Raw genomic sequence first — 26033 nt, 5'->3', positions numbered from 1 at the left:
GATTTCTGAAGGATCAAGTGACACTGAAGACTGGATTTAAATATAAATATAATATATAAAATATAGCTTTGCAACACAAGGATAACTACATTTAAATACATTAAACAAAGAAAAACTGTAATTTTTATTGTAAAAATATTTCACAATATTACTGTTTTTACTGTATTTTAAAATAAAATAAAATGCAGCCTTGGTGAGCATGAGACAATCAAAAATCTTACCAAACCCAAACCTTTGAATAATATATAATCATGCATGTATAATTTATTAGGTAATAAATTGCTATTTTTATTATAATAATAAATTATAAAATATAATAATACACTTACTGTAGTAACTTTCAAATTTTCCTCATTATCACACTGAGTACTTCTAAGAAAAGAGTCAAAAAAGAAGCTGAAAGAATCAAGATTATGTCCATGTTCATATTTATTAAGTTAAATCTGCTTTACGGTGTGAGGAATACAATCTGTTATTTCCTGTAACAAAAATAGTCATGATTACATTAGCATGAAACAGAGACGAATAAAAGCCAAAAGATTCTCAATGGAATAAAAACACCTTTAAATTACACCTTAAATATTTCACTTTATACTGTTCTCAACACTCAAACCAAATTTTACTGAAAGCATTCAATCATGTATGGGCAAAAAGAGAACAAAAATGGAGGGAAAATGTGAGCGAAACTGAGTGACAGAGAGAGAGAAAGAACTGCCAACAGCATGTCTGTGCAAACTGAAGATGAATCATACTGAGCCTCTGTACAGCAGCCTGAAATTTCCCTAAGCTTAACCTTTATTAACTCTTACTAATCTCAAACAGATTATTGTGTTATTACAGGTAGAAAGTCCTTTATCTCCCGTCAGGATGATTGAGATGCATCTCTGGTGTGTATGTCAAAAGGACAATCATTACCCAAAGGTGTAGTAGTGCCTGGATAGAAAAACAGATTAAGAAACATAAATAAAGACAACCTTATCCAGATTTTTCTTAAAACTTGAAATTCTTCATTGTAACTTTGAACTATTCCTTAATGTGCTGTGTACTCACCATATAAATAATAACAAAAACCCTGGCCATGGGGTAACGTCTGAGAAAGATTCCTAGACGTATACTGAAGGAAAATATAAAAACACATTTTAATACTATTGGGGCACTTTAAAATACATTTAGCAAACACACACAGAAAGGATTTCCAGAGACTCAATTACCTGAAGCGGTCGATGGTGCTGGCCGCTTTACGAACCTTCCCATACACTCCTGTACCTGGTCCGTCTGCATCATTAAACAGGATTGGTGTGTTCCTCTGCCTAGCACCTATACACACAAAAACAGTCACACACAATCATGTTGGGCTTCAAATGATCAAAAGTAAAATTTTTCTACACAAAAAGCTACAGTTGAGTGGTTCGATTCAGCATTGATTTTATGATTAATATGAAAATTGTTTTACTCTGGTTTAATTATAATTTTACACAACATTTAATTGATTTCAATGTGTTTATACTTTCAGTTTTAATTGTGGTTAATGATAATAATTAGTTAAAAAATCTAGTTTAATTTTTAATTCTTTTGTCCCATAAAATCATTCCTTCTGGAATTTCCCATCATGCAGTTCACTGACCTGGTCCCTCCATGGCAGCCATGTTGATGTTTGAGCTGTTGTTCTGACCACCCTGCAGGCTCTTCAGTTGCTGTTCCATTCTCTCCAGCTGAAAGACCAGAGAGTTTTTCTCTGTGCCAAGGGCCTCTAACATGGTCTGCTTCTGAATCAGTGTCTCTGTCAGCTGGTGCAGACGGCCCTCCAGCTCCCCCTGACTGCTGTTGCTCAGAGCCTTGTTGGTGAGCTAGCAGAGGAATTGTAACATTCACAATAAATATTCAGAAAACTTGGAGCAGGTGCACAGGAGTTTCTTGAATAAAATATTTTATTATAAAACCTTAATTGCTATTCCTACATGGGTACCTGGTTTCTAAGCTTTTGGATCTCATCTTCTCTGTCTTTGACGCGGCCCTGAAGGGTAATTTTAGTGCGATGATGCTCTTCCTCAATGTACTGCAGTTCCTGCATTAAATGTATCAACATTTACTCATTATTCAGAATAATCTTTTTTTTATAAAACAATGTAACAAACCACAATACTGTATACCCACTCTAAAAACTTGGATGTGCTATCTCAAGGTTATTATTATTATTATTATTATTTTCTCTCTTAATCATGTACCTGTTTGGATCTTTCCAGTTCTGCTTCCATTTCCTGTTTGGCTCTGATCTGCTGGGCATGTTGTTCCTGTACTTCTGCCAGCTGTTCTCTCCAGTTTTCTGTCTCTGTGAGTGCCTGGGTTTCCAGATCCTAAAGGAAACACAAGGAAAATCATATATGCTGTGTGTGTTTGCATCGTCTGTTTGTCTGAGAGGCCCGTGTCAGTTTGTTACAGCTGGCTAATAAAATCAAATATTCATGATATTTATATTTCCAATCATTTTTAATACATGTTTTGAGAAAGGAAAATTGTTTTATTTATTAATGTTTATTAATTAAAAATGTATCTTAAAAAAAGATATAGATAACTGTTATTTATTAAAATGTACTACTATAGTGACAAATATAACTGTAAAATACATCCAATTTTGAAATGTTAATTCAGTGTAAGATTTTTACCACTTACGGCCTTTATTTAAAAAAAAAACATATTTTGATCTTTCAGCCTTCAGAAATATAAATACAAATACTATGTATACATTAAAAAGGCTAAAAAATATCAGGATTTTAGGCCATATGACCCAGCGTTTAACTTAAATCTTGCATGTTCACCTGTATCTCTGTTCGTAAGCTCTGTATTTGGGCCTGTAGCTTCTGAATCTCCTCTCTCTGTAGCTCTTTCTCATGACGGAGCTCTTCGAGTTCAACCCCAGCCCCGGCCCCCTCCAGGACCTCCAGACCCGAGCCCTCCTTCAGACTGCTGATCAGCTTCTCCTTAGACTGGAGGAACAACAACCATGATCCTCCATGCCATCATCAAACAGAGATAAAAAGTGACATGAAAATAAAGAAAGAATGAGACCTGTAATATGCGTGAGGCTTTGTTTTTGTAGTCTTGAAGCTCTTGTTTGGTGTACTCTGCTGCGGATCGGGCGCTCTTGACCTGCTGAAGTAGTTCCTCAGCTCTCTGTTTCTCTTCCGTCACCCGACGCTCTGCGTTTGTTAATGACTCCGCCAACTGCTGCCGCTCGGACTCTACCTTCGCCAGTCGTGTTGCAAACTCACTCTGTGAGAAATGTTACATGGCACGAGATTAAGATCTATCAGATCCATAGATGGAGTTTACCACATAAATCCTGGTTGATGCCAGTTTACTCACCTGTATCTGTCTGTAGCTCTCCTGTTCTCTCTTCACTGCTGCCTCTGCATCTCTTACTCTGTCCTGTAATGTCTGTAAAGCCTGAGACTGAAGACTGCTTCCCTCACTCTGATCCTGAAGAATCCTAAAACATGTAAAACAGCAAAAGAGGTTGGTTTATTCAGATTAGAGAAGATATAGATCAGCTTGTTTCCAACTAAACAGGAAATGTTCTTCTGCTTCTGTGAATGGTCAAAGAAACCCACCTGACCCTCTCGTTCTGAGCCTCCTCCAGGGCAGAGCTTCGGGCCTTCAGTAGCTGATCTGCTTCGTCCAGTCGTACTTTAAGGACCGCCAGCTGACCATCTTTGGCAGACAGGGCTTCTGTGAGGTCATCAACCTGCGCCCTCAGCTCTCGAACCATGTGATCAATGCGAGACTGGTCAGAGTTCCACTTTTCAGCTCGAGCCCTAGAAAGGTTTACCTCTACAAAAGTAGAGGAATTAATCATATAAGTTTTGTACTTCATAGCAGTGTTGTTATTGTTAATTCAAACTGAAACTATTAACATTTGTATTAATTAATTGAAATAACATCTGAAATAAAATAAATATTAGATGAAAAAGTGGAATTGTTACACTGAAAGAAATTGTTTAGGTTGAAGTAATTAAACCTGATAACACCTGAAATATAAAATAGATGAAATCTAAATAGAAATAGAAAAGAAATTACATAAAATGAGAAAAAAAAACAAAATAATTACATTAAAATGAAAACTGAAATTATAAAAATTTAAATGTTAATAAATACTATAACAGTATGTATTTTACTTAAAACACATGTCTCACCTTCCTGCATGTTTTTGGCTCTCTGGATTAGAGAGGCCATTTCCTGGTTGAGAGAAGAGACTTCATTGCGTAAAAGCTGGTTCTCAAGACGAAGGTTGGAGATCACCTGCTCTTGGCCCTGCTGCTGCTGCTGCTGCTGCTGAAGCTCTTGAGGTGGGACCTCCAGCACTGGCTGGGCCTCTGCAGGAACATCCAACCCTGGATTCAAACCCTCATGAACATCAGCTGGACGGAACATATAAAATAAGAAAGTTCAAAGAGGATGAACTACATGCTATTAAAACAGTAGTAAAGGTGTGCATCTTTGAACAGTAGAACACTGTTAAATCCAAACTTTAACAGATCATAAAATCAATATAAAATTTTCATACTGTAACACTGTGATGCATTTTTAGCATTAAAGTTATTGATTTTAGTTTTTACATGATATATTTGCAAAATGTTAAAAATAGTATACATGTCATTTTATTATCAGTGATTTACTATTATATATTTTGTTAATATTTAGATTTTGTTTTCAGTATTTTTATTAGTAATTTCTTTTATTTAGTATTTTTATTTAGCAGTTTAGTTTTAGTAAATTTACTGGGGTTTTTTTTTGTCTATGGCTATATAGTTTTTTATTATTATTTATTACATTTACATTTTATCTTTTTTGCCATTTCATGATTAAATAAATGCATTTAATTAAAATTTATCAGACACACACAAAAAAACTAGACAATTGTGCATACACAAACCATCCCTATAAAAAAAAATTTAACTGTACTTCCAAGACAAAATTATAAATATTTGTCATTTTTGGGAGCAAATCAAATGTTGTTAACCTGCATTGATATAAAAAAATTAAAATAGCTCAAATTTATTGCTCTCAGATCAATGCAACGACCCAAATGATGTATGTTTTGTACCTTGGATTTGGTCTCTGGAGCCATCCTCTGTTTTAACGCTGTGTGAGCTGTTTGAGAGAGAGCTGTGGCTGGAATTTCTGGACAGGCCCTGGGTTGACAATGGGGTTGAAGTAACAGAGGGTCCCATCTGCAGGTCACCAGCCAAAGAAATAGGGGCCGTCTGGGTCTGAGCTGACCCACCTGATGGACCCAAAACTTTGGACACAGTTTCTCTTCGGACCTCCTTTCTTTCACTCTGCGGTGGGTCCGAACTATTCAAAAAGTCAAAGAGCAAATCATCATTTACTTCTGGCTTTTTGGGTCGCACAAAGTTGGATGTTGCCTTGTTGCTAGATCCCAAAGGCATAGTGCTGGAGACATTAGCTGTCCCGGCCAAAACCGTGGCTTTGGATTTCTTTATGTTCCCAGCCACTGCAGAGATGAAAGCTGAAGTTCCATGGGATGAGGAGGAGATCTGTGAGTCCCTGTGCTGTTGGGACGAGCTGTAAGCCGCAGAGTCATACTGGATCGAATCTGTGCTGTCAGGGCTGTTGAAGGACAGGGAGGAATTCTGAGTGCTTTTAGTCAAAGCGGTGGCTGCACCCTGGTCCACTTTATTGAGAAAGTCCTCTGCCTTCCCGGCAAAATCAACAAACCAAGACATCCTCTGGAAATGAAAACATGCATGCAGAGATTAAAGTGATGACATGATTTGTGTTACACTAGTGTCTTGCATTGAACAACTTAACTAAATTTTCGTGCTTTTAAGTTATAATTTCCCATTTTTTATTAGAAAAACAGATCATTTTTGTACCTGAGAGACCAACACTGAAGAGTCATATCTGTAATATTTGACTTCTTCAATGCAAACATAAGCTGAAAACAAAACCCATCCCTTAAAGTATACTTCACATCCAGTTTATAACCTCCTCAGTAAACATGAATTCTTATAGTCTCTAGCATTAACACACTTATAAATGTTAAATCAATTTATTATATTAAGCATATTCCAGCAATAATTATCAATCTGTAGTTTACATTTCTTTAAAGTTATCCCTGATCAAAGTTTGTTTACATATTGCATCTAAATCCATTTAACACGGTGTATTTACACAATACTGACATCTGTCACTTTTAAATTACTATCCGCTACACTTCGACTAATTATCGATTAAAACTGCACTTGTTAATTTGTAGTGTAAATCCACTAAAACATGACAGAAACGTTACAGTGCTAGCCACAAAATGGTCAGCTGCACGTCTTCTGCCCAATAACTGCATTTAAGGTCATATGTTTGTACCTGAAGGGGCTCTCGATCTCTCAGAAAGCGGTAAGAAAATCTTGCATAGGGATGTTTGGGAGGATTTCAGGGGAAATTGTGTTTACCCGTCCCTTGATCGTTTAATGGTGACTGTTTTTATCCTGGTACTCATCCTGACCCAGACCGACGTGGACCAGGAACTATACGAAGGACCCATAACAGTGCGCCCTTCACACTGCCTGATTAGAAAAGTTTAAATGATGTTGCTGTGCCTGATTGTAATTGGGTCAGTACTCTTTTATAATAGTATATAATATTGTATATCTCTGTGAGTTATCTCTATGCCCTATTAAATGTATGTCGATATAAGAGATAAACTCATAATTTAAAATATGGAAATCATATTCATTCAAAATCGATTACTTAATTTGGATATGAATACAATATATGGTAAAATATTTGACTACTTTGACATTTCTTCTGCAGACTTCTAATATGAAAAACTAGAAATTTCTTCCAAATATTTCAGGTGTATATGGTTTCTCTAATCAAAACGTCTCAAAAAAAAAAAAAAAAAAAAAAACGTTTTCGAGGGATATCTACATTGGTAATTATTTATAGGATTTTAGTGCATTCTTAATATCATCCAATTAGTCTTATATTTCTTATCTAGCACAACATTTACTTAATGACACCATCCTCCATTAATTCACATCTTTTTTGTTCAGAAAACAGCAGTACAAACATGAGCAAGTATTTTCAATGCATGTAATGAATTATGTGGTATAAGTAGGTTGTTGGGTCTAAAATCTGGGAAATACAAAAAGATTTTAAAAGTTATAGAAATCAAAGGATACAGAAAAAAATTTAATGACCCAAATATTACAATAAGTCATCTGTAAACTGCATTAAATGTCTTTTGATAATTTAAACTAAAAGAGCCATCTGAATAGTAAACACACAAACACATGAGTTATGAAAAAGTTCCTCCTTTATTCAGTCGGACTCACTCAAGATCGCTTATTTACAAGGCATGCCACAACGATACGAGAACGGACTAAAAGACTTCATCAATAATTAATGGTCATTAACACTTACATCAGCTCTGAGGGAGACAGAGAGATATGAAAGGGGGGAAAAAAAGAGCAGTAAAAACAAAAATACATAAATTCTTAAAGTTTTCTTGTCCATGGCAGACACGTTTATTTGATCATTGTCTTACATGAAACAAACGTTTATATTTAGGGAGTGTGATGTCATTTCAGACTCCTTCTCTGATTGGTCGGCTCCTCGGCCTCTAAACCAGCAAGCAAAGTTAAACAGGGCTGTCTTAGCAACCCATTTCACATGGGCTGGGGGGAAGAAAAGAAAATGCTTGTTTAAAAACTTCAGAGCGTTTTCAGGAGAAACCAGGGAGCAAGGCAGACCCAATCACATTACTGACAACTAATTACAACTTTCCAAAAACAAAAAAAAAACAAGATGTGTGTTGTCTTTTTTTAATAGTGTCCTTTTGAAATATTCAAGCTTGGATATAAAAGGGTCGTTTCTGAGAGGGACAAAATATGCTGAATACACTGGTACGAAAAGGAGAATCAGAGGTAATGCATTTCTGTTCTCACGTCTGCACACGCCGTAAATAACGCAGAGGACTTTTCATCTCTCAAAAAGTGACCCTTTGCAGGAAAAGACCTGAAAGTTATCATTATTCATCAATATTTCCTCTTACAAACAGGTGAAAGACACACACACACACTCACACAGTCACACAGTCTCAGACACATTCAGTCTTAAAGGTATGCACTTATTCCTTTTCTTTATACACTCTCTCGCTCTCGCTCTCTCACACACACACACACACACGTTCCCACACACACACTCACACACACAGGGGTGGCCGCAGCTGTTGACCTCCGGCACAGGTGTCCAATCATGCATGAGAGGATTTAAAAAATGTAGGTCAGATGAGTCCTCGTCTCTTCTTGTAGTCCTCCAGGTTGAGAGATCGGCGTGGTGCCCCGTCTTTAACAGGTAATGCATTTGAACTCACCGACAAAGACTTCGCTTCTGTGGATGATTGAAATAAATTGTCAAATTTAAGACACCAGACCATAGGATCAGAATCATATTCACAACTGTTCAAAAGTTAGGAGTCTGAAAATGGTCATAGTTTACTATATTACTACCATTTCAAATAACTTTCCTATTATAATATATATAATATAACATAATTTAATCTTGTTAAGGTAAAGCTGATTTTTCAGCATCATTACTCCAGTCTTTGGAGTCACATGATCCTTTAGAAATCATTTTAATATACTGATTTGATGCTCAAACAAATGTAAAAATTATCCAGAAACAGATTTTTTTTCAAAACTATTTTCTAAAGAGAAATTCAAAAGAACAGAATTTATACATTATAAATGGTTTCACTTTCACTTTTGATCAATTTAACATGTTCTTGCTGAACAAACATATTCAGTTCTTAAAAAAAAAATGCATTGCACTGCACTGCTTAATTGTGCTAAAATCAAATATGGCTATCAGATTCTGAGACAAACTTACCAGCATTAGGAACCTGCAGGTCAATTTTGACATCAAAGTCATGAACTTTAAAAAGGTCCTCTGAGAGGTCACTGTTTGGCCTATTAACGTCTTTGTCTTTCTGGCTAGGCTGGCCCTGCATAATAAACAAATTGAGCAAGTGAATTCTGGGTCAGAACAGGATCCTGTTGCTGAGGGCATGTTTGTGTGGGTTACCTGTTTATTAGCCTGCTGGCTGTTGTCTTGGCCTGAGCCAGAACCGTACTTCTGGTTGAGATGAGCCAAAATCGCGGCATGGACTGAGGGATCTCTTGCCTGAGGAAGAAAGTTTTTTAAAATGACCAAAAAAGGATGAGCTAAAAAACAACAGAAAACAGAAAGACGCCTCACATTGGACACCATAGTTGGTTTACACTGCCTTCTGGTGAACGGATCCATCTGCTGGTTCTTCGAGTTCTGACCCTCTGCCTGAAAAACAACAAAGACATTTAAGATTCCAGCATGTTCCTTAGTAGAGTAACAGCTCAAAGTAAAAGAAATCCTGACAGGAACACTTACCACCAATGCCTTCTCAGACTCCACAATGTTCCAACTCCTATTCCTCTGGTTGATATAGCTGGAAAAGAAAAAAAGAAAAAAACAATTATGAAGAGGAAAGGTTAGAGGTGGGAAGTCGTGGCCTAATGGTTAGAGGGTTGGACTCCCAATCGAAGGGTTGTGAGTTCTAGTCTCGGGCCGGACGGAATTGTGGGTGGGGGGAGTGCATGTACAGTTCTCTCTCCACCTTCAATACCACGACTTAGGTGCCCTTGAGCAAGGCATCGAACCCCCAACTGCTCCCCGGGCGCCGCAGCATAAATGGCTGCCCACTGCTCCGGGTGTGTGCTCACAGTGTGTGTGTGTGTGTGTTCACTGCTCTGTGTGTGTGCATTTCGGATGGGTTAAATGCAGAGCACAAATTCTGAGTATGGGTCACCATACTTGGCTGAATGTCACTTCACTATAAAAGTTTTTTTTTTAAATAAAATAATATAATATAGAGAGAGAGGGAGAGCGAGAGATAGAGAGAGAGAGAGAGCCCCGGCTTGTTTGTAAGAAAAAATTTGATTAGATTTCATATCGCAATATATATAGCAAGAAAAATAAAATATCTCAATGTCATTTTTTTTCCAATATCGTGCAGCTCTAATAGAAATGATAACTTTTATTCAGCAAGGCCACGGCAAATTGATCAAAAGTAACAATAAATACAGTTATAATGTTACAAAAGATTTCGATTTCAAAAATAATATTTTCATATTAATTGATTTCAACATTGATAATAATAATAAATGTTTCTTGAGCACCAAATCAGCATATTATATGATTTCTGAAGGATCACGTGACACTGGAGACTGCAGTAATGACTTCTAGAAATTCAGCTTTGAATCACAGAAAAACAAAACATTTTAAAATGTATTTTTTAAAAAGCAGTAGTAGTGTATGTGTGTTTCTGACCTGATGGCAGAGATATTTTTGGTTCTCTGTCGGTCAAGTGCTTCTGCCCTCTCCTCCAGTTCATTCAACTGACCTTGCAGTACTTTTACCTTCTCTCCATCACCACTCTCCTCAGCCATGGCCTGCACACACACATTACGCCTGATTAGCATGAGATCACAAATACGCACATAAACAAACACACCAAACAAGGGTCTACTTCTGTTGTGTTACATCACAAACATTACAACCTTCTCTTTGAGAAGTTGCGTTTTCTTCATGGCGTAGTTTGGTGGAGCCTTTCTGAATCTGTCTTTTTCTTTGACAATCTGCATTAAAAAAAAAAAAAAAAAAAAAAAAAAAAAAAAATTCCACATTGTTATACACTGGTAAAACTGACAACCATCAAAATATCCTATATTATAGACAATATGAAATGATGTCACTGGGACGTACATCCTCAATGTCTTTGTCATTGAATTTGTAGTTGACCGCCTCCTTGATGGACTGCTCTTTTTTGGAGATCTCATCCAGAGTAGGAAACTGCATTCCTGCTGATATCATCTATGGGGCGACAACAAGGTTACTACTTGTCATGTAATCCGATAATGCCATAGGTTGACTGCAGTTATTCTAATAACCTAAAATGCAACTGCATGAAACTTACCGCCTCTTTCCATTTCATGAATTCACTTTCAGTGAAATCCTGATTGGACACAAACTCAAGTCTGAAGACTCGCATGTCATTTCCATGTCTGCAAACATGACACATTACATAAGTGGTGGAAGACTTAGAGATTAATGCATATATAATCGGTTTTCTTGTGCAAACATACCGGAGCTGAAGGCCTTTATTTGTCCGTGTGGACCCCAACTGATAAACCTTAGCTGTCTCCACCACATCAGTGATTTCAGCCACCTGCAGGAGTTCATTTCAGAAACTGTCAATCAATAGCTCAGTATATTGAATCCTGTTTCTTAAAATGTGTGCTTTCAGGATGCAATTGTTGCTAAAGATGTTTATAACATGAAAGGGATGATACATTTTTCACTGACCCGATAAACAGGCTTGCTGCTGCTGTTTCCAATGCCAATTCGAACAAAACAACCAGTGACAGTTTTAGCAAAGAATGGCATGTGACACCAGCGCTCCAGCTTGTGTCGGGACAGCCGAATCCGATTCAGTTCATCTGGTAATGACACTGGCTGGGACTTGGGCGGAGCCTCTTCTTTCCTAAAATACAGGTGCATAGTTCATAAATGCTGTATTACACTATATTTCTTTAATACTGGTTTCCAAAAAAATCTCCTGTTTTTAACACTGATAATAAACCTGAAATAGCCTTTAGCTTTGCTATCACAAGAATAAATACAATTTTGAATTTTAATAATATCACAATTTTACACAAGATTAATCACATCCAAAATAAAAGTTTATATAATATCTGTGTTTACTGTGTATATTTGTTTTCTGGTAGTCGAATCAGGCTCCTCCTATCGAAGCAAAAAATCTTTGACTATTCGGGGTCACCCCTAGTAAGAAGGTTAATGTATTGTCTAATACTTACTCCTCCTCTTCATCAAAAGATGACGACCTTGAACTGCGATCACTCTTTACTGAAGACTTGTCATCATCATCTTCCTCCTCCTCTTCATCATCAGAGTAGACCTCACTTGTCTTCAGTGGCTGCCTTTTGGCAAGGAGCTCAGCTGAAATGTCAGAGGTTACAGATCAGACACTAGCAACTCTGGCTGTGGAATACTAATTTTTGCAAAGGACACTTTATTCTACTTATTATTGTTTTAAGAATAGTGATACGTTAAGTAATTAATCATACCAGTTCTGTTTTTCCTCTTCTCTCTTTCTGCTTTTAGCTCTTCCATGGCCTGTGACTTCTTGTCCAGCTTTTCGTCTCTCTTGATCCGTCTCTCTTTGTTATGGGACATCACCTACATGAATAGACAGAGAAAACATGAATATCACACCATATTTGCGTTTATATTTTAGGAAAGACTAATCGGCTACACAGTTTACTTACCACCTGAGTGTCGGGGACCTGAGACAGTTTTCTCTTTTCTTGCTCCTCCTCCTGTTTCTTCTTCTTTTCTTCCTTTTCCTTCTTCTTCGCCGTTTTCAGCTTTTGCTTGATTTCAAACCTTATTGGGACAAATACATAGGCTATTAATTGACAAGCACAATTATTTCTATTCTGCTATCAATCTTAGCTAGATTTAAATTGTTTCTGCACAGAATAGAACCAGTGTTGATATTTTAAATTAAAATTAAAACTATAATTTTCAGTCATTTTTAGCTTTATAAAAAACAACACTCATAACGATTACAAAAACCTAAGCTAAAATTAATGTTGACATTTAAAAATAAAGGCTAATTCAAAATATTAACAAATACGAATAGAATATAAATATAGTAATAATAAAATAATATTGTGTACAACATTGTGAAAAAAAAGCTATACTTAATTACTAATTGAGATAACCCTTTCTTAAAAAAATGTCATATAGACTAATTTCTCTGTCCCGCCTTTCCTTAGAAGTACCTGTTAAATTCAGACCTTGGTTACTCAAGATGTGAGCTTTGAAATTCTTCTCACCTCCTCTTGAGGACTTCTCTCTTCTCTATCCGGTTAAACAGCTCCTGTTCTCTTTCTTTTTCCGTCATCTGCTCCAGTCGGGCCCTGTCCTCCTCATCCCCCATTAAATCATCTCCATAACCGTCCCGGAAAACCTCATCCTCTGACGACGAGTCAGAATCTGAGCTGGAGGATGAGCTGTTACTGTCAGAGTCTGACACCTCACCTTAAAAAAAAGAAACAACTTTACTGTTCCAGTTCCAGTGTTGTACTGGGAAACACAGCATTACAGAATCCAAATCGCTGCCTTACCCTCCTCTGGAGCCGAGCTCTCTGCTGAACTGTCTCCATTTGAGCTGCCTGATGAAGCCGCCTTGCCCTTTCTTTTCTTGACTGTGTTCTTCTTTTCAGGCCCTTTGCTAGGCTTCCCTTTCTTTTTGGTTTTAGTGCCTCCGACAGTCCACTAACAGATCAATAACGGTAACACATTAAATTTACAAACACCATTTAACATGGACACTTATGATTTCTTTCAGAATAAACTCCCCTAGTCAGACACTGATTGCCACAGCAATTTTCAAAACCTAAAATGACAATCTGTTTATTAGTTAAGGAGATACCATTTAAAGGGGTCATATGATGCGTTTAAGTTTTCCTTTCTCTTTGGAGTGTAACAAGCTCTTGGTGCATAAAGAAGGTCTTTAAAGTTGCAGAGACTCAAATCTCAAACCCAAAGATTCTTTATAAAAGTTAAGACTCGTCCATGCCCCACTAAAATGCCTTGTTTAAACACGCCCCTAAATCTACGCCACAATGTGGGAAGATTTGCATAATGTGTCCAAATGTTCACGCAAAAAAAGGCGTCGTAACCTCGCCAATTCTCACTGTTGCCGTCGGTGCCATGTTGTGGAGACACGGTTTCATTGTGAAAGCAAAACTACTTTGTTTAGCCTTCCAAAAGAGGAAACAACTAGAAATCAGTGGTTTGGTCATATTTACAACACTGTTGCAGAACAGCTGAACCCAAATATACAGATGTGTGGAGCACATTTTATGGAGGACTGTTTCCTGATCCTGGGAGAGAAGACTACAACGCCAGCTGTTCTGACTCACAGTCTGTAAGTACATTTACATATGTAAAGGATTCCACTGATGATACAAACGCGAGTTTGAGCAGTGATTCTCAATTCCAGTACTCACGCCTCCCTGCTCTGCATATTTTGTATATTTCTCTTATGGCTTCAGATGTTTGTTCTATTCAAATGTAAGCCCCCTGTGAAATGGACATTACAGAATATTCTGCCATGTTTCGTTTAAAGTGCATTGAAGTGTACGAGACGTCAATTTAAATTGTATTTATTTACACAAGTATATGATGTCATACTTGTCTGTGTGTGAAAATGTTGCCCAGCGCAAATCCATAAATGAATGTTCCGAAGTGAAGTAAACTTCAATAGATTTCCCCTGCTCAGGGAGTATGGAGCAATTAACAATGTGTAGAGACCATATCAATGGTAACACAGTTCATGCACGGAGCTCAATTGTAATGAGCGGATTATCTGAATCAGGGGCGTTAAAGAGGGCGAAGACAGGGAATTGAGCACCGCTGGTGTAGAGTAGTGCTTGTTATTTGTCGTTTGTCCAAACAAAAATGCAGACATGGTTTTATGTTTACGAAGAGCGATACAACACGTAAAAACACATATTAAAGCCCAGATTTTAAAAGTCCTTTAGGATTGTACTTGTCAGACTGTACGAAATAACAGTTGTTATTAATGTCAGACTGTACGACAGTCAAGACACGTTAAAAACAGCTGCGTTTAAGAATACTCATCCTAAGTTCTACATTATTAATCCATACACGTTCAGTGACTGTGAGCTGTATTGCACGTGGGGCTGTAATGTTGGCTATCATGAAAAGTATATGAAAGGCGACAACACCGGCATATTTATGCAGAATAGTGCAAGCAGCACTATACACCCACATGAAACAGCAGCGCAACCGGTGTTTATCATAGCAAAGGCAACGAAGTGCTGGAGTTTATGCGGTTGGAAGAAATGTCTAGCATTAATTCTGATCATAACTTGTCTTGAAAAATTAAGCTAGTATGAGATTTGTCATAGGAAATGTCACACTGCAGGACTGTGCAGCAAATCTTCTTACACCGCCAGAAGTTTGTCAGAGCTAAAATTTGATCGCAAAGGCTGTCAGTGAACATGTCAAATTAACAAAAACAACTGATTTTAGCCTAGAATTATAGGACTTTTTTAGGATTTGACTCAGACGATCAAATCGTGGCAAAAATCACACAGTGTGAGCCAGGCTTAAGTCATTATAATCAGTAATTATGTCCCCACTGGATGAAACAAATGGCTTGTTTGTAATGGGATTGATTGTTTTTGTCTTAACGTATGCCATAACAGTATATGTCGAGGGGCGTAACACCTCGCTTTTCAGGCCGATGAGCTTTGTAAAAAAAAAAAAAATATGCGTTTCAGAAAGGCAGGGCATAAAAGAGAAACAGTAATGTACAGTAGTGGTTGACCGATATATTGCCAAGGCCGATAAGTTTTTCTATTTGGCTTCTGTTTTATTTTGACGGTGCAGAGAGCAGCAGCATCTGAACACACAGTGCTCACACTCTCTCTATTATTCGTCGTCTTTAACAGTTCTGTCTGATAAGGATAGAAGTCTGTCTAATAATCAGATAGAACAGTTAAACAAAGGAATTATTGTATACAGAAAGTATTATAATGATTGCTTTTATATGAGGCCTATTAGTAATAGAAAGGCAAACATTAAAATACTTTCTCGTTTGGTGTCAGCATTAATACAAAAATACGCATCCATCATGATCACATGTTCTCTGCGTGACAGTCGGTCTGTGTGAAATTAATGCTGTACATTTTAAACTCATGATTTAAAATTATGCTGCATTTTATGCTTTTGCCCACTGTCGTATTCATGTCATTTTCACTGTGTGGTGTATGCTGAAATGAGTGTTACTCTGGCTTTATTTTAAAAATATGATTCCCAATGTACACAAACTTCCCACAATAGTGCCTTGTTAGTTAGTGTTTACTTTCTTTTTAATTCTATTTTTATTCAATATTTATTTGTACAAATCTGTCTCTCATGTTTCTTTTACACATTTACTTTTTAATCCATTGCAAAATGATTTCAAATTTCTTAAATATTCATATTTTTTAAAATTATATCGGCCTCCCTGCTTTCCAAGATATCGGCAGTCAAAAAACACACATCGGTCGACCACTAGTGTGTGGAAAATAACCTTAAACCACATTAACGCATTTCATTACACCAAATACACATAATAATGTTCTTTTTAACAACATCATATGACCCTTTAAAATGACAACAACATCCCGAAATGTAGAAATGTGCTTTCTCATAATACCAGCTTATACATGAAATAACCTTAAGTGAGAAAAATAAAATAGCAAGCCTCAGGTTGTCGAATAAGTTTACCCTACAAATGGAACACTTTTCCATATCATACAGTATGCAAAAAAAAAAAACAGCACAACAAAAGAGCAGTATCCAAATTAACAATATGCGAAAGTACCCAATTAACTATTTCCGAGCATGATTCTGAAGTGCACATTCAATGGACGCAAACAATATCCCATGAGGCCACGGGAGAGAATTTATGAATGCCAGTGAAGCAACGCAACTGATGCTGGTAGGTCACATGACAATAAAAACATTGCGGATTTAGTACATCTGAATTTCATTCATACTATCCATGTTGATGCTATATAAAACATACTTTTTTAATGATTTCAAAGTTTGTTCATTTTCAAATATAGTACCTACTCAGACGGTATGCAATTCATATGCAGAAATGGTAAGGTGCTGATTAAATGATTTAGCAGGCATCCTGGAATACCATTAGTATTAGTATTATTTTTATTACCATGCAGCAAAACTGTGATGGTAATTTAGTGCATAGTCCTTTTATTTGTGAAGTAATGTGATATGACCCAAAAAATTTGCACCAACATTTAATAATAGAAAGGCTTTATACCTCATCATCACTGTCTGAAGTCTCCGAGTCTGTGGAGGCGGCAGGTTTACTAACAGGCTCTTCCTGTTCATCAGAATCCACACGCTTTCTCTTGGCAAGAGACAGCAGCTCCTGCAAAGAGCAGAGGAAGATTGACAGTTACAATTCTTTACTTTAAAAAAGTATTATGTACTTAAGTGCTAATTTTATTCTGAAGTATTAGAATACAAAACACAGAGGGATTGGGGCTAGTTATAACCCAACACTTTCGATAACAAGCTAAACAGAATCTAATGCACAGACAGATGTCAAACTCCACCGGGCATGGGGTTTTTAGTCCAATTATGACCAGTGTTTGAGAGAAATGGTACTTATTGAATCTGTTAGGATTCATAACATTTCAGCTTTTCACTTTTGAACTTCTCAGCATATCATACGCATGCAATCTCAAGTGCATGAAACACAGCGATCAGACTGCTGTTAGTGTTTGTGTTGGGCTCTGTTTGTCTGCTAGCTGGCTAGCTCTGTAATTTGTCAACACTACTGAAATGAAAATGAAACCCACAGGTTGTCGAGATGTGTACTAGAGAGTACTGCCTATAGGGGGCGTATAATGGTTCAAATTTATTTGTTCACCATACACAAGTTTTTTTTTTTTTTTAATAGGGACCAGGACTCCAGGAGGCCGTAAGGGAGTGCTAGGGTGTCTATAATAATACAATTTATTAAGATTTTTTTTCTTATTACAATAAGATTATTATTAACAAATCATTAATAGAATGAAAATATGCAAATTATAGAAGACTATAAGAAGTAAATAACTTGATTTTAAAAAATGCAATAAAATAACAGTTTGATTTAAATATTAGATCAAATTAAATTTGTAATAAATAAATAATGATTCAAATGTTCTAAGAAATAAACAGACAAAAATAAACAGTACAGTACTATGACAGTAGAAGCGGAACTTAAAAGAAGCCAAATATTTAATAAGTATGTTTTAGACCTTTCAATAATTTTTATTTATGTATTTATATATTTACAATATAAATTGGGTCTTTATACAAGAAACTATACAGATGCATTTTATATTTTACGATGGTGGTCCCTCACACAGATGTTCATATGGACTTTTTCACAAGATTGTGATGATGCATTTAATAGTCATCATCATCGTAAAATCCTAGAAAGGTTTGTATATTTTGATTTTTTTTTTAAATGTATATACATTTATAACACTATCCTTTGTGTTATATCACCTTTTGAAAATCATGAAAACACTATTGTGGCGTTATTTATTCAAATTCATAACTGAACTTTGCTTAAATCAGCACAATTCAAATGATTTATTCTTTGTATTATGGGATGTTTAAAACTTTAGAAAGAAAGGCCAACTGACCAAAAACATTGTTCAATTGGCCATTAGCCATTTTCAGCACATCATAAAACACATCTCGTTTGAGCTCTTTTGATAAAACAGTGAATTGTATTGAGTATGTCCCCATATCCTTATTTTCACGTATCATGTGACTTTTAATTGCCCAATTAAAAAGCTGCTTTCTGGGACGTGTTTTAGAATCTTCAGTCCTCTCTAGTCTCTCGTCATATTTCTACAGCTACAACCGAAATAGAAGTTTAGCCGCGGCGCTGTGACGTCATGAGGCTGAAAAGGTTCTAAACCAAACGCACGCGGCCACTTTTGGAAAGCCGAATTACCCGCGTTCTGCAGGTGGCCACAAAAAGCACGTCAAATATTTAAAAATAAGGTGCAGTTGTCCCAAAAACAACACGACGCCACAATATAGGCCCTTGCTAACCAGCTAGCTTTCCCACATCACTTAGCGTTGGACTTCAACACACACATACTGTTCTGACACCTTAGTGCCTCAGCGATCGGTAAACAGCGAGGTTTTTGGATCAAATTCACGATATTCCTACCTGGTCCAAATTATCATCGCTTGCACTATCCTCCGAGTCAGAGTCAATTACGACCCGACCTTTCCGTTTCTTTACATTCACCATGGTTAGCTGCCTGGCTCCCCTGTGTGTGTGTGTTTAAACAGCAGCGCCGCACTCCTCCGCACAAAGGCGCTAGAACTATACTACGCATGCGCACACGTTACGCCAAAAAGCACTGACTACACATACAGGATCAGAAATCCCCAGTATCTAATAATGATGTATTATCTGCACACATACATTTGGCGAAAATTATAATGATATTTGTTAGTCGCTGAATGTGATGTGGGCAGGAATCAGCTGCGAGAGAGATTTGCTGTCTGTAGGACCAAAGTCAAGAGTGCTTGTTTCACTTCAGGTAAGGACAGATGTATGACGGACCGTAATAGCCTGTTTGAGTGTCAAGAGTGGTAAGACTTAGTTGCATTCCAAGCCATATTTTATGCTTATTCGTTCAATTATGTATTTTAAATTATGATACATGTGTTTTGGTTACACTCAAATGTGGTGTTTTAACAGCTGTAACAAGTAACTGTCGTGACAAAAATAAGTAATCACGCAGTGGCCATTGTATTTGTTGACTTGTGAATGTCATTTAAAGTCAAATTAGATTTTATTTGTATTCCTCATCCAAGTCAACGTGTAAGTAAGTTTTAAATACAGCCATATAGATTCATGTGTAAAGACCCAACTAATACTAATTTAAATTCACATACCATGAACTCATTTAAAATATTATGTTTAAGTTACAGTTTTACACTGTTTACATAGCTCTACATAATTTACTTTAGTACTGTACTAAGTAATTAATTTCGACATGTTTTTATTATTTACTTATGTAAATAAAAAATGTTGTTTACTTAATTATTTTAATCTGTTTATTGTACTATACCATACTGTATTATTTATTAAATTATTTTAGACTATACAGACATTTACAAATAACATGGTTAAGTTCTTGTTCTACTTTGCAGGGTAATGATTTGACAAAAGGCTACTAATGATTAAATGTACATGGACCAATTCCCACTTCCTTGCAGTCCTCTGTTTGAAAACCCCTCTTCTTGATTTGGATTAGTGAAATAAATTTAAACCAGAAGATCAAATGAAATTATATATGATGGTAAATTAAAAAAAGGCACTAAATATGTTTTCAATTTTCTACTGGATGCCTGATCTGATAGCAAGAACTACTGCTAGCAAATGGCTGTATCAAAGACAACATTAAAAACTCTGTTTGGAGTTTATGGTGTCATTCACAAACAGAGTCTGTTATTGCAATCTACACTGAGATGCTCAGATATACTGAGCACCAGGAGCGTCTATAAGTGTTGCTAAGACACCCGCTGGCCCTGGCAAAATATACAATTTGATTTCTCCAAAGGTGTGGAGGGTATCAAGAAGCATATTGGGTTGTTGAAGGATGAGTTTGTCCAGGGGTGGACTGGACCTGAAGGAAGGCTATTAATAGATCACATGTTGGAACAAACACGTGTCAAACAGACGTGATGGAGAGACTCGATACAGTGGATACTGCACTCTGCGCTCCAAACAGCCACTGGTCAGTGCTGAGATCGAACTTCCTTCCATCGGATCCATTATTCAATTCCTTGTTCATCATATTTTAGACCTCTTATGCATTTTTTTGTGTACTTTTCTTATTTCTGCATGGGTTAATGACTAATATTTGAACAGTACATGACATTGATAGCCACCAATTTAGTTGTACAACAGGTGCTTTTAAAATATTATGGAAAAGTGTAGATGAAATTTTAATATAATGACTTATTCCATTTAAATTACATTTCCTTTTCTTATTAAACTCCCGTCTGGTCTGTAAAAATTGCATGAAAAATAAGGTTTAGACAGAATCTTAAGACTTGCACTTCCATTCAAAAGTTTTTTTTTTTTTTGAAAGAAATCTCTCATGCTCACCAAGAGTTTGATTAAAGACACATATTATCACAATTTAAAATTAATGTTTCTGTTTTAATACATTTTAAGATGTAATTTATTCCTGTGATGGAAAAGCTGAATTTTCAGCATCCATTACTCCAGTCCTCTGTGTCACGTTATCCTTCAGAAATTATGAATAAGCTGTTTTGGTACATATTAAGAAACATGTCTTATCATCAATGTTCAAAATTGTTGTGTTGCTTAACATTTTTGTGAAAACCTTGATTTTCCAGGATTCTTTGATGTATAGAATGTTAGAAAGAACATTATTTATTTGAAATAGAAATCTTTGAAACACAATAAATGTCTTTTTTTCACTTTTGATTAATTTAATACAGCCTTGTAATATGTTATAAATCTCTTGAAGTTTTGAGTGGTAGTCTATAGGTGTGTTTCCAATTTATAATTGTACAATTTATAAAGATAAAACACTTGAAACACTATAATTCACGAGTTCCATGTTACATAAGAGTAAGATATTAGAAGGGAGCAGTATTGAGAAACACAGCATTAGGGTTTTGTTATTTGCATACATTTTCATGCATTTAAAGTGAGCAGTAAAGGAGCAATAATATGTAATTTGACCTTTCATTAATTTCTTTGGCAGGCCTCATTTGACAAAAAAAATACTATGACTTGTCAAGTTTCAACACGTTACATGTGTGTATTCGGGGAGATGGAAGACCATGGATGATAAACATGTTTGCTGAGACCTTCTGTTCTCATCAGAGATGACGTCTACAGTTACTTCCTCCACACTAGAGGGGGACCCTACTGCCAGGATGTCAAGGTAGGTCTTAGGAAATTTACATGAATGTACATTTAAAACACACTTCATCTGCAGTTCATATGAAAGTGCATCCAAATCTGTATTAAACGTTAATCCTTATTATTCCTCTGGTGACATATTTATGAGCATTATGATTAATTATAACATTAAATCAAAACTTGTTTGTGCTCTTAGGTAAAGAGTATTTATTTTTACATTGTGGGATAAAGCAGATGGCCAATTTTAGCAGTGACCTTGCCCACACAGAGGAGTTTCGCATCGGAGCTTTACAAGAGAAACCCAGATGTCTAATTGGATTCAGCATTCGTAGATGACAGACAAACAGACACTGATTTATTAATAAAAACTTCAGTGGACATTTTTTGAAGGCTGAAATCTAAGACATATATATACACACACACCAAAAATGACCACATTTAAGACAAAGTAGTACAAAATGTTAATTTATGAATATTGCTCAAGTTCAAATAGACATTTTGCTTGACCAATGTTTTGAGTGGCTTTACTTTTTTGTCTTTACAATAAATTGAAGCCCAGTACAAATAACCATTAAGACTGAAAACACATCAGGGGAAACACTTTCTTTGAAAACATATAATCAAAAAAATTTAAGAAGTATAAAATCCTTATCTATAAATGGATTTAAAAAACAAATGCTTTTTTTGGAAGACCTCACCTCATAGTAAGCATATTAACCAAGCATTTACAGAAGAACCAAGAGTTTACAGAAGAGCAAAATATGTACAAAAGTTTGGAAAAGAAGAGGAAAGCTAAACATGTACAGTGAGTGTCTAAGATAGCAAAACAGTAAGAACACTTGAGTTAGGCCAGGACCAGACCTCGTCTGGCACCCAACGTCATCTCTTTCTTTTGTTTTCGGTCTTCTGTGTGCTTGGCACGTCGCTCCTCTCTGAAAATGAAAAGGCAAAACACATTCAATGTGGGAAGTTTCATTTCAGATAATAAGACACAGGAAATTCAAATGTATGCTAAAGTATAAAGGTTGGGGGTCGTAAGATTTTCTTAATGCTCGAAGTCTCTTGTGCTCAAAATACAGTAAAAATAATATTGTGAAATATTGTTACAATTTAAAACCATTCTAATATTCTGATTTGCTGCTCAAGAAATTTCTTATCAGTTTTGAAAATAGTTATAAGCACCTCACCTGGTTTGAACTTGGTGCTGTTTATAGTTTTTCTGGTGTGAAGGAACAGTCTGAGATTTATTAAGTGCTGTGTTCTCCTGCTGAGCTCCAAATGGCTTCAGTTTTCCTGCAGAGGTAAATGAAGACAATGAAAAGCAAGGAAGGAAGCACTGCCTAACATGTTAGTTTGAGTATTTCATTTATATATTTGTCTGAGTGTGGACATACCTTTGTGTGGTTTGTAGGCGAGTGGACGGGAGAGACTGGCCTTCAGATCAAATGTGTTCTTCTTGGTGACACCAGGGGTGACTGATATACTGTTGTTCCCATTAAAAACAAATGGAGTAGCACCTGTAAAAAAACAAAAAAACAAAAGCAAAATAACCATTAAAACCAATCCTTCAAAATATATATATTTTTTTTGATAAATGATTACCGCAATGTAATGCATTAGTCTTACCAGGTGTTTTGATGGCACCAACACTTTTATTAAGTTCAGGTTTGGAATGAACATCAGATTTCCTCCCTGGAGTGGAAGTAAGAGGGATGAGAGGAGACATACGAGCTGGAGTCTTTACCAGCGAACGCTTATATTCGTTATCGTGAGTGGTCTGCGAAAACCTTGGGAAGGAAACACAGCAGTCAACATTTAAGTACAGCTATAGAAATTGGTTATATTATAATAAACCATATTCTGTTTAAACACTTTAGTTGTCTGTGCTTGGCTTTAGCACCTCAATTTCAATACTTAAAGCATTATAAACTTAAGTGAATTAGAGCCCATTGATGTATTTACCGGACATTGATTTTATTAGTGGTAAGGACAGTTGGCCTGAAGGTGGTGGTTTCCTTCAAAGCAGACTTGCTGGCAGACTGCTGAGTGAGCCTGCGTTTTTCTGCCAACGTTTTTTTCTCCTGCACTCCAGGACTGAAGAGAGACACTCTGCTAGCAGGTATCTTCTAATGGGAGACAACACCAAAGTTTGCTTATGATTTCAGGTCGACAACGAATTCACAATGAAGCATGGTGACACACAGATTGACACTACAGCTAATATTCAAGCTTCTTGGTGACTTACAGTTTGAGCCTTTGTTTCAACCGATTTCATCAGTGTCTTCTCTGACAGAGTCTGAAATTGCAAAAATAAATAAACCGCTTATAAATAAAACATTTGGAACTCAAACTACACTGTTCAAGGCAGTGGTACTTTACTTTTTATTAATGCATATATAATATTTAATAAATAGCACATTTTTTGACAGCTATATCAATTATTGTTGCTTATCTCCATTTCGTTGCTAACCTATTTTCTTCTGTGGAACTTGGTTCCATTGTTTGTTTGTTTTTATTTTAGTTTATTATTGTTTTTTTTCTGTACAGTGAAAGTCAATGGAAACCAAAACTGTTTGGTTTCCAACATTCTTGAAAATAATTTTATTTTATGTTCTATAGAATAAATAAGTCATACAGATTTGGAACGACATGAGGGCGGGCAAATTATGACAGAATTTTCTTTTTGGGATGAACAACCCCTTTAACAACAATAACACTGTTATTAATTGACAGACCAGGGTTCCACTCATTTTTACCGTCAGCTCCTTGACAGAATTCCTGATCACCTCCATTTGTTTGTTCTTCCTTTGGACATAAGAATCAATGGACTCCATCTTTTTGAAGTGAGCCTCATGGAGTTTCTTGAAGTCTAGGAAAGAGTGATAGAGTTGAAGAGTTGCAAATAAATAGCTCAGAATATTTGATTACACGTGTTATGTAATGATCTCAAGTGAAACTTTATTTTGAATAATACAGGAACTGGAAAAAAAAACATTTAGTTTTTGTGTATAAAGTTGGAAGGATCTTATTACTAGGAGTTGTCGGCCTCAGTGCAGGTTTTCTCTTCATCAGGCCCTCAAGACGAGGGATTTTACCTACTGTTCTTCTTCCCACACCTGCAATATATACATTTTAATAGTCAACACCACATACGCTGTGGAGAAACAAATTACAAGGTAACTTATCCTTCTATTAGATCTTAATTAAAAGGTTAATTAATAACATCTACTCTCAAAGAGCACCTTAATATCAAGGCATTTTTCACCTTTAACACTTGGCTCTGCAGGAGCACTTTCAGAGTCTGGATTGGTTTCCTCAGATTCTAGACCTTTCTCCACGGGATCTTCTTTAGTAGATGTTTCAGGTAGAACTGGTGTCTCTGTGTCCTTGGGTGAGGACCCCTTCCTCCTCTTGGAGCCCCTTCGGTCCTCCTCTTGAGCCGGCTTTTCTTCATTCTATATATTACATATTAAAAACAAAAACCATTACAAAACCCTAGACGTGGTTTTAAAGTGTATATCTAAAAGTAAAAGATGAAACAGTCCAGATAGAAACTAAAACTGTAGCCTAGATATGTTCATGTGTACCTGAGCAGTAACAGATGTGGAGTCACTGAGCTTTCTCTTGGCAGTGCGGGCTTTTCCCCGTCGCTCGGTCACAAACGTTGCAGTGTGCGCGCCCTGCTCGTCCACGGAATCTTGCGCGTCCGCGGTGGTTGGATCATTATCCTGTAACCAAAGCAATGTAATTCTGTTACAGCAACTCTTCCCAAAAAATTATGGTGACAATGTACAAAAATAATACTCACATCTCCAGATGTCTGGTGTTGTTGTTGTTGTAAAAAGTGCTGTTTTAAAGCTTTCAACAGCTTTTCAGCCTAGAAAAAAAAAGCATTGAGCATTTAATGAAATAAATTGTTTGTAAGTCGTTATGGATAAAAGAGTGATGAATGTAAGTGTAGATAACGTTCAGTCACAAACTAACTAACGTTAAATGAAAGGTTTGTTATTTCACGCGAAAACGCCAACAACGTAACGTTAACTGTAAAATCTAAGAAAAAGACTTACCATACTTTAATTAGTACAGCGTTCGTATTAAAAATATTTAAGGAATCTACATTCACTCGTGCAAAATTCAGGTCATTTGGTATCATTACACATGGACAGGATCGCTTAGGAAACACGACTTACCTTCATATTTGCTTTCAGTCCAACCTCTTTCGCGAGACGCTGCAATTCCGCATATTTAAGCGAATCCAAATCCATATTGTGGTTAAATTCACTGTAAAATCTGCAGATATATAACTGTAATACTGAAATTGACGACTCGGTGATCTACAGCTCGGTTTGTTTAGGTGGGGATTGATGTT

The 26033-nt window shown here is 36.3% G+C and overlaps 3 protein-coding genes across 4 annotated transcripts; all 3 read right to left on the bottom strand.

The window, feature by feature from the left end:
• Positions 1-411: 411 nt before the first annotated feature.
• Positions 412-6567, bottom strand: LOC127970640 (golgin subfamily A member 5). Of its 2 annotated transcripts, none has more exons than XM_052573301.1 (13): positions 6382-6567; positions 5102-5747; positions 4191-4415; positions 3609-3828; positions 3364-3487; positions 3067-3270; positions 2817-2984; positions 2226-2354; positions 1967-2065; positions 1625-1847; positions 1212-1317; positions 1051-1114; positions 412-933 (listed from the first exon to the last, which is right to left on the bottom strand). In XM_052573301.1, exons 2-13 carry the CDS (start codon positions 5742-5744, stop codon positions 853-855), a joined length of 2286 nt encoding a protein of 761 aa, XP_052429261.1. In that variant the 5' UTR covers positions 5745-5747; positions 6382-6567; the 3' UTR covers positions 412-852. The 2 variants fall into 2 exon arrangements, with proteins under 2 accessions (XP_052429261.1, XP_052429262.1); XM_052573302.1 differs by having other exon boundaries at positions 4191-4388; positions 6382-6558.
• A 748-nt stretch (positions 6568-7315) lies between these two features.
• LOC127970012 (RNA polymerase-associated protein RTF1 homolog) lies at positions 7316-19085 on the bottom strand. The gene is made up of 18 exons (XM_052572198.1): positions 18920-19085; positions 17003-17113; positions 13266-13416; positions 12975-13179; positions 12402-12519; positions 12201-12312; positions 11931-12072; positions 11419-11596; positions 11199-11281; positions 11030-11117; positions 10819-10926; positions 10614-10691; positions 10384-10505; positions 9445-9502; positions 9277-9354; positions 9103-9201; positions 8908-9022; positions 7316-8409 (listed from the first exon to the last, which is right to left on the bottom strand). Exons 1-18 carry the CDS (start codon positions 19001-19003, stop codon positions 8303-8305), a joined length of 2037 nt encoding a protein of 678 aa, XP_052428158.1. The 5' UTR covers positions 19004-19085; the 3' UTR covers positions 7316-8302.
• Positions 19086-21989: 2904 nt separating this feature from the next.
• On the bottom strand, positions 21990-25997 carry LOC127970013 (nucleolar and spindle-associated protein 1). Its single transcript, XM_052572199.1, has 12 exons — positions 25855-25997; positions 25473-25541; positions 25252-25392; positions 24930-25119; positions 24697-24780; positions 24421-24533; positions 23910-23960; positions 23627-23790; positions 23291-23451; positions 23059-23181; positions 22852-22957; positions 21990-22596 (listed from the first exon to the last, which is right to left on the bottom strand). Exons 1-12 carry the CDS (start codon positions 25927-25929, stop codon positions 22509-22511), a joined length of 1365 nt encoding a protein of 454 aa, XP_052428159.1. The 5' UTR covers positions 25930-25997; the 3' UTR covers positions 21990-22508.
• Between the last annotated feature and the right edge of the window lie 36 nt (positions 25998-26033).

This window comes from Carassius gibelio, chromosome B13 (assembly GCF_023724105.1).
Source record: "Carassius gibelio isolate Cgi1373 ecotype wild population from Czech Republic chromosome B13, carGib1.2-hapl.c, whole genome shotgun sequence".
NCBI lineage: Eukaryota > Metazoa > Chordata > Actinopteri > Cypriniformes > Cyprinidae > Carassius > Carassius gibelio.
Note: the sequence above shows the minus strand (reverse complement) of the source record. Positions and strands in the feature narration are given on the sequence as shown.